Source organism: Populus euphratica, unplaced genomic scaffold (assembly GCF_000495115.2).
Source record: "Populus euphratica unplaced genomic scaffold, PopEup_1.0 scaffold25.1, whole genome shotgun sequence".
Taxonomy (NCBI): Eukaryota; Viridiplantae; Streptophyta; class Magnoliopsida; order Malpighiales; family Salicaceae; genus Populus; species Populus euphratica.
Genome location: NW_011499851.1, coordinates 768,605 through 782,602, shown reverse-complemented (window position 1 = coordinate 782,602; position 13,998 = coordinate 768,605). Strand labels below are relative to the sequence as shown.

Sequence of the window (13,998 nt, the reverse complement as noted above, 5' to 3'; positions counted from 1 at the left end):
GTTACTGTAGATGAGGTGACTTTATCAAACAGGTTTTTTTTTTTTTTCAAAATCGTGTTAAAATGTGTGATAAACTAAAAAATTACAAAATTTATTAAAACTCCCTTGTAATTTATAATAATAAAAATTTTATTTTCATCCTTTGAATATTTTGTTTCTTTTCATATCTAACTTAGTGACAAATTTATTAAAAATTATTAAGAAAAAAATTAACAAAAAAATGATTAAAATGTGAACAAGAAAAATCTCAAAGTTAATCTTTAACAAAAAATACTTAAAGTGTGAACAAGAAAAATCTCAAAGTTAATCTCAAGTTCAATAAAAACAAAAAGAAAATTTTAATGATCAAAGTGTGAACAGGGAGAGATCTTAAGGTCAATCTCAAGTTCAATAAAAAAAAAAGTTTTGATGATCAAAGTGTGAGTAAGAAAAGATCTCGATGTCAACCTCATGTTCAATAAAAAGAATTATTTAGCTCACCTACTTTCTTTTTATTATCCTAGGATCCCTTCAGATTTGGAATCTTAATTTTGGTGTGAAAGTTTTTTATCTTAACTTTTTGGTTTTTGAGTTTGAGATATAAAAAAAAAGTCGCATTAAAATGATGAAAGAAAAAGAAAGTTAATAAAAAGTCATTTCTTAAAAATAAAACTCATCATTTTTAGTATCAACGAGTTTCATTCGATAAAAAAGATTCAATAACAATAGTTTTTGTTATAAACATGCCTTAAAAGATAGATCGAGTTTTATTTAGATTTTTTTCATTTGGTTGATTTTTATGTTTTGAGGAATGTAAATAGTTTGTGGAGGATTTTATGGCGTTTTTGAGATGTTTTTATGTTAAAAAAATATTAAATTAGGTTTTTAATATCTAAAAACTTGAACACCAATTTTCAATCGCTCAAGGTGACTAAAAACATAATAATGAGTAACAGATCATCTTTCATTACATGCAACCTCTCACCTACTTAAAAAAAAGAAAGAAGAAGCAAACTTCAAAGGAAAAATAAAAACTCTTAGACCTAGGCGTGCTTGGGATTTTTTATTCAAGCTTGATCCATCAATTTTTGGCCTTTAATTATTTTTTCTATCTTTTATCCTTAATTTTTTCTATTAAATTAGCTTTTTTAAAAAATATGATTGATTTTTTATTTTTTTTAAGTTATATGATATTTTGAAGAGATTAGTTTGATTTGTATGGAATCTTTTTCCTTTATATTTTATATAAATTAGCTATATTTGTATAAAATTTTTATAAAAATAAAAATTATTTATTATTAGCAACGATAAATAGCCACTAAAATAATAATGAATGGAAACATTTAATACAAAAGAGATAGGTGATGTAAAACATTTTATGTACATTTATTTCTTATTTCTTATTTAGACTTTGAAGATTGGCTTCTCACTTTAATATTTAATTAGTGTTCATAATTCTTTTTTATTTATTAGTTCATATACTTTTTAATTTATTTTCTAAAACATAAATAGTATCTTTTCTATTCTCAATTAGAAAAAACATAAGTATTTTAAAAATTGAGTTTCATAATTTGTTTCAGTTTGCTTTCCATAAGATTATCGTGTTATCAAATAAATATCCTATCATTAGATTGATGCTTAATTTTTTTAAAGCATATTTTTTTTATTTTATAATTAAATAAAAAATAGTTTTTTTTTAAAATAAATTTATTAAAGTCGGTGGTGTTTATAACTTGTTTTGCAAGTTTCATGGGTTGAGTCAGTCAATTCAATATATTATCGTCTTAATATATTAAAAAAAAAGTTATCATATTGGATTTTTTTCAAAACTCAAATCATGTTTTTATATGTCATTTAGGTTGTCTTTACATTTGTCAAATCAAGTGTGTGACATCAAGGCAATTCCAAAATGATTTATTTTAAACTCAAGCTAAGTAAAGAGTTGAGTTAGTAGTTTTCAAGGTCGGTCTGCTATGTCAGATTTAATGGCAATGTCAAGAAGTATTATTTATGTGACCTAAATATTCTTTTTGTATGTTCAAAAAAAAATTTAGTCTAATCCGCAGTGTACCGCGGGCTATTTTTCTAGTTAAAAAATATACTAAAATGTATATGTAAAATATTGTAACAATACAAAGTAATCAAATTATTTTTTTAGTTTCATATTTAAACGTTTTGTTTTTACAATTACAACCTTTGAGGAACAAGTTATTGGACAATTTGTTATCATTTGATAAGGAAAGAACAAATTCAACAAAAAAAATATCAAAGTGTAAAACAAGGAGAAACCTTGTGTCTAATTTCAAATTCACAAGAATAAGTGATTTTTAGTTCCTATATCTTACTTTGTCTACTTTTTCATTCCTTGTAGTTTTGGGGATTGTATTTTTTTATCCAATTGTATTTTTATTTTTTTTGCTCATTTTCAATCTCTAGGTTTGAGAAAATGAAGCAAAAAATGATATATAAGAGAAAAGGTTGCTCATATTTTAACAACTAAAATAAATAATCTTGGTGTCAATAGATTTCATTAAATAAAAAGAGTTCAATAATGATGGGTTTTTTCTATAAACATACCAGAAAAAGTAGATTAGGTTTGTGTAGACTTTTTAGGGATTGTTTATTTTGTGGTTTATTGAATTTATTTTTTATGGTTTTTAGATCGTTTTGATATACTAGTGTCAAAAATAATTTTTTAAAAATAAAAAAAATATTATTTTCATGTATTTTAGAGCAAAAAATCACTTTAAAAAACAATCGCTACTACACTCATAAAAACTATTTTAATTCGGTTTTTTTTAGTGATTTTGGAATTCTCAAAATATTTATGGTGTCGAAAAAAATTATGGTGTTTTTAAATTGTTTTCAGCTACAAAAGACTTGAAATTTAAGTTTTTTGGGTCCAAAAACTTGGGCATTAATTTTCCAATCACTAGATGTTATTGAAAAACATTATAGTAGACAGCTTGTCAACCACATCTTTAAAAAACAAGAAAAGAGGACGCATTGTTCATTTCCATGAAAAAAATATAAGAAATATATAGATGTTAGGCTTTTTAATTAAAGTAGGCACCCACCTTTGTTTTTGTTTTTTTTTTCTTGATTTAAATTTAAATTATTTTAAAATTATTTAATTTAAAATATTATCAATAAACTATTTTTTTTTAATGATTATAGATTGTTCATTAGTACAATACTTTGAATTTTTTTTTTCATCCTTTAATATAAGTTGATTGGAATTGGGATTCATAATTTATCTCAATTTATTTTCTATGAGGTTATTTTAATCTCATGACTTAAGTCACAGGTTTTTCAAGTTAACCTTGATTTAATTAATTTTTTTTTTAATTTTATCCTAGGTTAACCTTGATTTAATTAAATTTTTTTTAATTTTATCCTTCAACATTGGGTTTTACTGAAGATCATGTTTCTTAGTTTATTTTGATTTGCTTTTTATGAGATTATCATTGTCTCATAACTTGGATCGTGAATTTAGTAAGTTGACTCGAGTTAATCCAATATACTGTGTCAATATTTTTAAAAAAAATTGATATGAATTATTTTTTTAGTCAAACTATATTTTTACTAATCATTCAGGTTATATTTGGACCCGTCAAGTAGATTAGTCAATCCTACATGATTTTTTATTCTAGAAAATATTTTAGAAATATTTAGAAAATATCTAAATATTTTATTTTATATTAAAGAAAAATTAATCTAATATATAAAAATATAACATAATCCGAAACAATGATCTAATAGAAACCAAAACAATGATATAATAGAAGCCATGACTTGTGTACAATTCAGTTTTGCATATGAGTTAGTGTTGATATAGTTTGTAAATGAATTAAAAAAAAATATCCCATATTTATATATAAAAAAAAAACACTCCCTCTTAAGTGTTTAAGTGTTTAAAAGTGTAGGTTTCTATTGTATGATAAAAAAAACACTCCCTCTTAAATGTTTAAAAGTGTAGGTTTCTATTGTATGATAAATTAAATAAAAGTCATGATGGATGGGATCTTTTAGTGGGTTTTCTAATATTATTATATGGATATTTATAGTATTAAAAGATAGTACTTGAGACTTGAAACTCAATATATTAATGAGATTAATTATTTTTTAAATTTATTTCTTTTAATTTTTATAATTAATTTTAATATTTGTAATTATTGGGATAAAATTGAATAAGTAACTATTCAATTTAATTCAAAATATAATTATTTTTTTAATACATATATAGTTTAATTAACGGTCATAATAGTCATAATATTTCATTGTAATGTTACATGTGTATATTACTATACAGGGAAAATATATAAAAAAAACAAATGTGTTTTCTTTCTATCTTTTTTTTTTAGAGTTCTAAAAAGCTTAATTATATCCTAAAAATATTATATATATATATATATATATAAAATAAATAAACATCTTAAAAACAATATTTTTCAAGTCTTTAAAACTATATTTGTTTGCACACCCAGTCATTTTATTGACTTTAACAGTTCGGTTATCGTGCAAGATATAAGAATTCCTTTTAATGGAACATCATCAACACGCCACCCATCAAAGTCCGGTTTACCGGCACTATTGTCCATCATCAATGATATATGGTGGCCGGTCGACTATTGTGAATAATTGGTAAAACAATGAACAACATTCAGTTTGAGGGACAGCAACCATCAGGAGTTGATCAACTTGTAGCATCGACACAAAAGAAAACACCCTATAAAACACACTTGGGCTTACGAGTGGTGCATGTGAAGTTGGAGGTACTTTTTCTGACTGTCTTTGCACACAGAAAACCGACTTTTTTTACAGAATTTTGTTACGAACCTTGGTTTTGGAAGAAATATGTTGAGGCAGGAAGAATGAGCATGTGAAGAAAATCAATTAGCAAGCACGTGATAATAGGTAGTAAGACCGGTTAGTTGTTAGCAAGCCAATTGATCCATATCATCTCAAATTTAGATTCTGCTAAAGTTGGGTGGTTCAGCAAACTCGTTGATTTTTCACTGAAGATGTTATTGACTGCCCAGTTTGATCAAAAGAAATGATTGTCAAACGGAGCTTCCTCTCATCCCAATTGTTCAAGGGTTAGCTTCAACATTGAAAGAGACTAGTGAAAATTCCATTAGTAAGATAAGTTATGGGGTACCAAATTACAACATTCTACAGAGAACGAGATGTTTTCACAATTAACATGGTGTGATGAGACATTGAAACAAAACATCAACATTTCAAAATCAGCTAAATTTCAGCACCCCCATGGCAGTCTCCATTGGCAAGTTTGGGGACAAACAAGTTGTATAAACATAACAAGCAAAAGCTTGAATCATTGGGACACAAGCAATTATAAGGGAGAAATCAAATGTGCATGCAACATCATCATTATTGATATCATTTCTCAAGCCTTGCTAGGGATCATGTTAATGCAGTTGTTCTCCAATTTCAGTTTTGGTAATGGTGGATAAACAATACAATATATGGTTAAGTATTGAAGGAGGAAAATGAATCGCTACGACCCAGAGACATAAATTAATTCAATAAATAAAGCTTTTAAATCCCATGGATCATAGAGCACAGATTTGGGTTTGACAGTTGCTTGAGACTCGAAAGGCTCAAGTATTGATGGAGGAAAATGAATCGCTACGACCCAAAGACATAAATTAATTCAATAAATAGAGCTTTTAAATCCCATTGATCACAGAGCACAGATTTTAGTTTGACAGTTGCTTGAGACTCGAAAGGCAAGCACTCCGCATCAATATTATCGAGTGACATTTAATTACAAAGTACACAACTTCAGAACATGAATTTAAGAAGGTCGAAACTCCTCATCCCTTTTCTAGAATAAAAAAATATATAGTAGCTTGGTATTACACTATCTGCCCAAGTATAATCAGTAGCAACATCAATTGAAAAAAATAAGATCCCCTGTAAACGATAAAAGAGTGATTGTAAATACTGGTAAAGCAATATAACCAATTGAACCTGACCATATTAAAGCAATCACTTGTTCTGCTTAGCGGCAACAGTCCTCTGTACAGTGGAAACACCATCCACAAATTTTGTCCGGAAAAGAACATTAGCATTGTTGAACATGCCTTCTTTCAGTGAAACCACGATAAACTACAATATACAATCCAAACGAAAGAACGTTAAGACATAAGTATGCTTAAGAATAAAGACGAACTTCAGGAAATAAATTTTGCACTATTGCTAGTTATAACTCAGACTTGATGCCCTATCATTGTTGGAATTTTTTTCATTTATCATTAAACACGGAAGAGAACCACTGGACCTGGGAGTGCGGGAAGTGAGCTTTAATCATTCTCCCTATGTTCTGTGTGTGGCTTAAATCAAGAGCCGCATCAACCTGTCAACAACCTCAAGAATCAGATCACTGGCAAATCAATCTTTAAAACTTTCTACTACAATCCAGCAAGCTTGAGGCCAACAAAAAATAAAACCATACGCATTCCATTAAATAGCTAGGCATAGAAAAATCGTGAGTTTGTTCCAATGCATGTGTGTTTTTGATGTACACAAGCATTGAGTGCCTTTCAAAGTTTCGTCAACAAAGCCACTATAAAAAGAATGTTCTCTTTCGTGTACTCCCTATTATGGAAATTAAAGTATGGAGTTATCTGGCATAATATGACATATACTTAGTAATAAATCCAACGTGCCTAAAAGGGTAAAAAAGGTTAAGGGGAATTCTCCAAGAGCCAAAAAAATAATGCAATATTTTAGTTACGTATACCTCATCTAGAATATAAAGTGGAGCTGGCTTGAAGAGAAGCAACGCCAAGATTAGAGATAGAGCAAGCAGAGAGCGTTGGCCTCCACTTAGTTCTGACAACGACTGTTTCCAGACACTTCCAAAAGCAACACGAACCTCAAGACCGTCTAGGAAACTGCAACCTTCAGGAGGTTCTAGCTTTGCCATGGTGCCCGGCAACAGAGTGGAAAAGATAGATCCAAAGTCACTGAAAAATATTGAAATTTTTAATCATGTGTATGGCCATATTTGTAAAATCCAGAATCAGAACATCCATCACAAATATTGAAAACAATTGAGCGCTGGGGTAAAATTAAAACACCACATCAGAAGCAATAAATCTTGCATTGAGGGAAAAAAAACCCTCACTTGTTTACTTTAACCCATGTAACTTTGAGAGTCTCCTTCTTCTTCTCGTCTAGCTCTTCAATCACCTTCTTGATTTTAGACTTGTCATTCTGGTAAACACAAAATTAGCACAAGTATAGAAAAGCTAAGGTACAGCAATGCTTGTATATTCAGGGTAAACAACCTCAATAATGTTTTTCTTCGACATCAAATCATTGTACTCGTCTTCTGCCTTTTCAAACATTGCCATAACTTTCTTGTTCACCCTTTTCTCAAGCCTACATAACAGTGAAAAATACAGCATAAAAAATAAAAGAAAAAAAGACAAGAAGAGAAAATCAGCTCTCTGGTCTGCAAATGATAAAAGAAAATGTGACACAGAATCAAACGGTTCAAGGTCTCAGGCTGATAAAAAAATGTTCTTGAGACACAAAAGATAACAATATTAGTAGTGATAATACTGCAGTAATAACTAGAGCAATCACAAGTTGAAAACTTTGCAAGTTACACACCCTGATTGCTCCGCTCGCAATCTCTCAAGTTCCTCCCTTGCTTTAGTGGGATCACGGGACATAAATTCATAATCAGTCCCACTTCTCCCAAATAGCTGCTTCTCAGAAGCAATCCAGGCATGCTTCTCTATCAATTTGTCCACCTTCATAGAGCAATCTTTCTGCTCCATTTCCATTCTTTTCACCTATTGCATAAATTGAGAAATGCATAAATAAAATGTCACAGTTCGGAAAGTACACAAGGAGGGCTCTAAACAAATTACCTCATTCTCCAACTTCTTCCTTTCAAGCTTTGTCTCACCAAGTTTATGTTGAAGTTTATGCTGCTCCTTGAGAATGCTACTAATTTGGGAATCACATTCCAACATCTTTAGACGGATTGAATCGAGCTCAGATTGAGCCTGATCATGATTATTGCGTGTGGAAGCAACCTGCAAGATGAAGGAAAATTGCAATAAAATGTACAGCAGACTCTGACAAATTTTCCAAATCAGATATCCAAGTTTACCTTGGCTTTTTGTTCTTCTATTTCAAAATTGAGACGGCTGATTTGTGTTCTCAAAGAATCTAATTGACTCTCCAAAGATGCATGTTCTTTCACGACTGCTTCTTGTTCCATGATAAGTCTCTCTCTTTCATTTTCATGCTCCTAATAGCAAGAAAAAGTATGCATGAGGTGTTAAAGAGCTATTAAGTAATCACCGAATTGACTGAAAAAAGACAGCATATATAGGATTCAAGTTACAGTTGCCAAAAAATGGTTTAATTTCCCTTCTTTCCTCCATCCAACCAAGTGTCCTTTCCTCAACTGTCCCAAAGTACACGTTCAACTAGATTTACCTCCACATATACTATGTGGAAAGGGACTATAAGTTAAAATTGATGAGACAAACATATGAAAGGTCAAATGGATATTGATGTCCAATAAAGGCTTAATGCATCATAAACTCCACAAGTAACTGGCATGAAGAACTACAGCATTGCTGATCAGGATTTTTGGCTATGGAAAATTAATTGCCGTGTGAGAAATAATGGAAATGCGACAATTTAAAAGGTATAAAATATGCAGAATAGCAGATTAATTCCATACAAAAAGTCCAGTAAAAGATCAGCAATATTGAAACCTACCTTGAGGTCCTTTGAAGCTGACTTCATTTGTGCTTTTGTAGCCTTAATTTGATTCTCCAAGTTTTTGAGCCTGCCTTCTCGGTTATTATCGTGCTCTTTGATTGATTTCTCAAGCTTTGACACTGTACTAACACACTCATTATACAAAATTTCCTTTTCTTTGGCTGCAAACATTGCTTCTTCAAGCTCCTGTTCAATCTTCTTTACCACTTCACCAAGCTATTTCCCCACAAAAGAAACCAACAAACAAGAACCAAAAAATGTAAGTGAACTTATGCTTGACATCTGAAGGGGACAGCATGATGACCAAAATAAACTGTTCAAGACACGCTATGAAGGAGAGAAAAAAAAAATTACAAACCTTATGGTGCTCGTTTTGCTCAGCCCTTCCCTGAAATAACGAAAGATCATACAGTTTAAGTTCTAGCTGTTTTTTAAGGTCCACAAACTTTTTATGAACTGGCAAGAGCTCTGTAATCTGCAATTTTCAGATGAGAAGCAATGTGAACCTTGAATGTCGAAACTCAGAACTGTTAAAAATGATAATGAAAGGTGTGTTATTAAATAAGGAAAATAAAGCACAAACCAGCATCTTCCATGATCACAGCACTAACTCTCAAATTTTGGCATAATAAACAAATAATAGTTGGGGAGTAGAGTTGATTTACAACATAGGAATCATATCAGAAAGCAGCTGATGGAGCAACTTGTATCAACATTTAATGAGGAAAAGTTTCCAGCAAATCCTACCATCAATTTCTAATCATCGCTTTAAGTGAGGCATATTTTATTCAACACATTGTGCATCAATATGCCAATTGATCGCTTCAAAAGGATATAAATGGTTCAAATAGACAGAAAGATTTCACGTGATGTGAAGTAAGAAAGCATTCTTCACATGTTGAACAAAGGGAATAAATATCTTTAAAAGTACAATAATTATCTTCTTCTATTCCTTTCATTTATGCATGACGAAAGGAAATGAACTCTACCTTTGCTTCAATTTCAGATAACCTTCTCTGATGTAGTAGAAGATTTGATACAGCCTCTGCCAATTCATGGAGTTGCCTTAACAGATAGCCTCCACCCCTGCGACAGAAAGAATAAGTATAACCTTGAAAGCTTCATTTAATGCAAATTTAAATAAATAATAGTTGTGGTTTGGTGGAGCAAATAATAGAAAAAAGAAAACAATTAAAATTTAGGTGAAAAATCAAAAGAAAAGGTCTTTCACATCATGTTCATCACTGTAAGGAATTTCATCTGTAAAAGTAAGCTAAAAAGCAAGGAATTTCATCTGTAAAAGTAAGCTAAAAAGCAACTTACATGCGGCTTCCGCCAGTTAAAAGACCGCTTGGCTGGAAGATGTCGCCTTCAAGAGTGACACTAGTAGTGCGGATTTCTCGACTGAAAGCAACCTAAAAAAAAAGTTTTAAGTAAAGTTTGCTCCGAGAATGATGGGGAAGAAAGATGTATCTATAACTATAAGCAAAGAAGAAACAAAGTTGCAGGAACTCTGTAATAGTGGACTATGTTTAGGATAATGGTTCTAAATGGTCAAGGTTATCACAATATACACCCCCCCCCCCCCACAAAAAAAATAAAAAAAAAAACTTCCTATCCCCAATGATTCTCACACATTCAAACAATCTAGACAAGTCCTTTAGCAAAGATGGCCATACCTCCTTTGCAGCATCCATGGTTTTGCAAACAAATGTTGAACCAAAAACATATTCCATAGCAGTCTGCAGCAAAAATCAAAAGTAGAAGGGAAACAGCACCGAAGAGACAGGAGATTCAGATAAAGGAGATTAAAAAATATGCACAAATAATTGCATAACATGGCTCTTTCACGGCATGAATAATTTGTGGATCTTCCACAATCAACATAACCAACAAACTACAAATGAGAAGCATGAAGTGGACACGCTTGATGTGATGAGCAGGCCTGGTGTGACATACCTTCAATTCCTCATCATAGCCGACCAAAGAAAGTGCCAGTTCTGCATTCTCCTTGCCAACCTGAAAATACAATGATAAAAATCAACTAAGGAGAAAAAAACAATGGCACTAAATCATGGAAAGGTAGTGAAAGCAACAACTAACCAATCTAACAGCAGCCTGCTGAATCCTAGGGTGTACAGTATGGGATTGAATTTTATTTAAGGGGATAATTGTGACTCTTCTGCGGAGATCACCATTTTGAAGAAGTTGTTTTCCAGTGCTCTCAGTGTCTACAACAACATTAAATAACTTTCCACCTGCAGTAACCTGATAATCAACTCAAGTAAGAGCGGTTACCCGCACAAATTTTTTGTGACAAAACCAATTATGTGACATATGCATTCCTGACCTCTAGGGCAGTCATTGTGGATCTATCCTTTACTTTAATAAGTTTAGCTACCACGCCTTTTACTTTTGACCTATCAAAGTTTCTCTGAGGATCCCGGTATGTGAATTGAAGATTTGATAGTTTCGCTGAAAGGTCTCGTATTTCATCTTTCAATTTCCGCACTAGTTCCAATTCAGATGCACGATCCTGAAGAAAGTTTTGATGAACAAAAGCATTTAACTATAAGGAAATGTATAGGTGCTGAAGGCGAAATGTGATCATGAGAAGCAAGCAGACCTTCTGTAAAGCTTCCATCTGGCCTTCCTTATATGGAAGAGATTCCATTGCCGATTTAGCATTTTCCACATCTTTCCTTCTAGCACTAAGCTCATTCTGTACAGCAGCAGCTTCTTCACACTTTGACATTAACTGATGTGTTTTCTCTTTCAGTTCTCTCTCACAATGGTTAATTTTTGTTTTCAATTGTTTCAATTCTGTTTCAGCATTTCCAACTGCAACCTTTGCTTCACCCAGTTGATCTTCAAGGCATTTCTCCTCATCACCACTGCTCTTCCCAGCTAGTACACCCTATCCAAAGCAACTAAAACTCTCTCAATTCTTACTTGGTTTGCTCATCAAATGCATTTGCTATCTGTTTCAAAGGAGTAAAATGAAGTAAATAAGCAAGCATGAATACTTACTTGGTATTCCTTCTCATAATTTTTCAAACTCTTGGAAAAATCTTCAACTCTCTTTTTGAGATCAGCTGCTCCTTCTTCAGACGTTTTAACAGCAGTGGCTCTCTCTTCTACAGACTGCTTCAAGTCTTCAATACTATGAACAATCTGGTAGCATCAAAATGCCAAATGTAAATGTGATATGAAAACTCCCAGGTCATTGAAAAAATCATTAAAAAACAAAAAGACAACAAGAAAACATCAACAATTACTAGAAGCAAATACACAAAGCTAGAGCACATGAAAAAAAATAAACATCCAAATTAGCAAGCATTGCCTCATCACCTTTTCAGCATTCTCCTGTTCACTCCTTAATGTATCCTCTTTGTTATTCAACACAGATAACTCTCGCACAAGATCTTGAGCTAGCACATCTACATTCTCTGATAGAGTTTTTGCTTCCCCACCCATACTGGCTTCCTTTTCAGCAGTCAGTTTTGATACTTGGGTCTCCTTTTGTTGTATTTCCACCCGCATTCGATCTGCATTATGGTCAATCTCAGCAATTTTAGCCTTCATTTGTTCCACCTCCCCAGCTGCACTGTCTCTGATTTTCTCTGCTTGAACATAATCATAAGCAACACAAAACCTTTTGAGTCGATCCAATTCAGCATTGCCATTGGCCCATTGCATATATTGCATCCTCTCCTTCCTCAACTTTTCCAGAGCTGGAAATATCTCCTGGTCAAGAAGCTTGTTAATTTCAACCACCTTGCTCTGTTTCTTCTCTAGTATTTTCAATGCAGACTCTTTCTTTGTCTCATACATTCTTGTCCCAGCAGCCTCTTCAAGCATTGATAAGATCTCTGGAGGTTTCATGTTCAAGACCTTAGTAATGCGTCCTTGCATAATGAGAAAATGTGGATTGTTAACATTCAGCTGCACTGAATGAAAAAGGTTTTGAACTTGGCTAGGCTGGGCTAGCTTTCCATTGATCAAATACTTGTTCCTTCCACCAACCACAATCTGCAAATACAAATATAAATCCGTCACATATCAAATCAAACCCATCAAAGCAAACAAGTTGAATTAAATTCAAAGAGTCATGACCATGAAATTGTCTTTTTTTCCATGAGTAGCTCGATAACCTCGTGATAACCACCAACCTTTATTTGTTGAGCATAAGATATGCAATCACCAGGTATCAGTGCCATTCTCTCGTGTCTAAAGTATATTGTTCACTTCATTAACATTATAGTTTGGTCTTTGAAGCGATCACCAAATACAGCAAAACATACTGAACCATAATTTTTCAATTAAAACAAGGTCTATGGAGGCTGACCAGCTTCACCATAAAAACCCACTTGCAAAATGTTTATTTATTTATTTTATGAGTGAGAAACTTTTATTAATCAGAATGTGTGATTGCGTGAACAAAACAAACCTTTCTCTCGCCTCTGACAAGAATAGCTATTACTTGCACAAAAATACTACATTCTCTCAAAAAATCACCAAGCCCCCATATTAGAAACCCTTAATTTATTTTTTGAAGAAAACTAACCTGTCTTGTAACAGTAATCTCAGAATGATTCTCGTACCCAAGAGGACTCCTGCTCCTGTCAGAATTATCAAACATGATTGACACTGTTGCTTTAGTGATCCCTGCTTGCCCTTGCTTGTACACTAACTCCTGCAAATTCGAAGCCCTAACTTGCTGCAGATTAGTTATACCCAAGACAAAGCAAATCGAATCCAAAATATTCGACTTGCCCGACCCGTTCAGCCCCGTGATTGCATTGAAAAAAGGGTCAAATCCTTGTACAACTGTTCTTGTTGCGTAAGATTTGAACCCCTCTAAACATATCTCCTTTACGTACATTCTTAATTTAAAGAGAAAAACCTTGGATTTGAAAAGGGAGTTTAAGCGTGTACTGTGAGTTGATGGAATTGTGGTGGTTTGGACGGTTTAGGGTTTCCGAGTTGAGAAACCCTGGAAGTCAGTTAGTTGGGATCGGAGAGTTGTGTGCAGATTTTTTTTCTTTTTTGGATGGAGGGATTCTGAATACATTTTCAAATTTAGAGCAGAAGAAGCGGGAAAATTATTTTTGTTTTTGTTATTTGTCATTTTTAATTGGGCCAGTGAACTAGGCAAGTATTTTTAATTTTTTATCAGCTAGAGTCTAGACTGGGCCATTGCTAAAATTAATGAAAAATCTTATGCAAAGAAAAAAAAAA

The 13,998-nt window shown here is 32.3% G+C and overlaps 1 protein-coding gene across 2 annotated transcripts; it reads right to left on the bottom strand.

The window, feature by feature from the left end:
• Positions 1-5,099: 5,099 nt before the first annotated feature.
• LOC105121409 (structural maintenance of chromosomes protein 2-1-like) lies at positions 5,100-13,788 on the bottom strand. Of its 2 annotated transcripts, XM_011020032.1 has the most exons (21): positions 13,325-13,788; positions 12,109-12,789; positions 11,788-11,931; positions 11,384-11,674; positions 11,108-11,293; positions 10,861-11,025; positions 10,717-10,776; positions 10,437-10,499; positions 10,081-10,172; positions 9,747-9,843; positions 9,116-9,232; positions 8,755-8,973; positions 8,135-8,275; positions 7,890-8,057; positions 7,627-7,811; positions 7,299-7,392; positions 7,136-7,224; positions 6,749-6,974; positions 6,287-6,361; positions 5,982-6,114; positions 5,100-5,287 (listed from the first exon to the last, which is right to left on the bottom strand). In XM_011020032.1, exons 1-20 carry the CDS (start codon positions 13,640-13,642, stop codon positions 5,995-5,997), a joined length of 3,531 nt encoding a protein of 1,176 aa, XP_011018334.1. In that variant the 5' UTR covers positions 13,643-13,788; the 3' UTR covers positions 5,100-5,287; positions 5,982-5,994. The 2 variants fall into 2 exon arrangements, with proteins under 2 accessions (XP_011018334.1, XP_011018333.1); XM_011020031.1 differs by lacking the exon at positions 5,100-5,287 and having other exon boundaries at positions 5,656-6,114.
• Between the last annotated feature and the right edge of the window lie 210 nt (positions 13,789-13,998).

What these genes read in the sequence shown, in the direction of transcription:
- LOC105121409 (XM_011020032.1), bottom strand. Translation starts at nt 13,642, where the DNA reads ATGTACGTAAAGGAGATATGTTTAGAGGGGTTCAAATCTTACGCAACA. An exon ending in AACAGGAGAATGCTGAAAAG is followed by an intron (nt 11,932 to 12,108) that starts GTGATGAGGCAA and finishes TGATGCTACCAG; the next exon opens with ATTGTTCATAGTATTGAAGA. An exon ending in AGATGGAAGCTTTACAGAAG is followed by an intron (nt 11,294 to 11,383) that starts GTCTGCTTGCTT and finishes AACTTTCTTCAG; the next exon opens with GATCGTGCATCTGAATTGGA.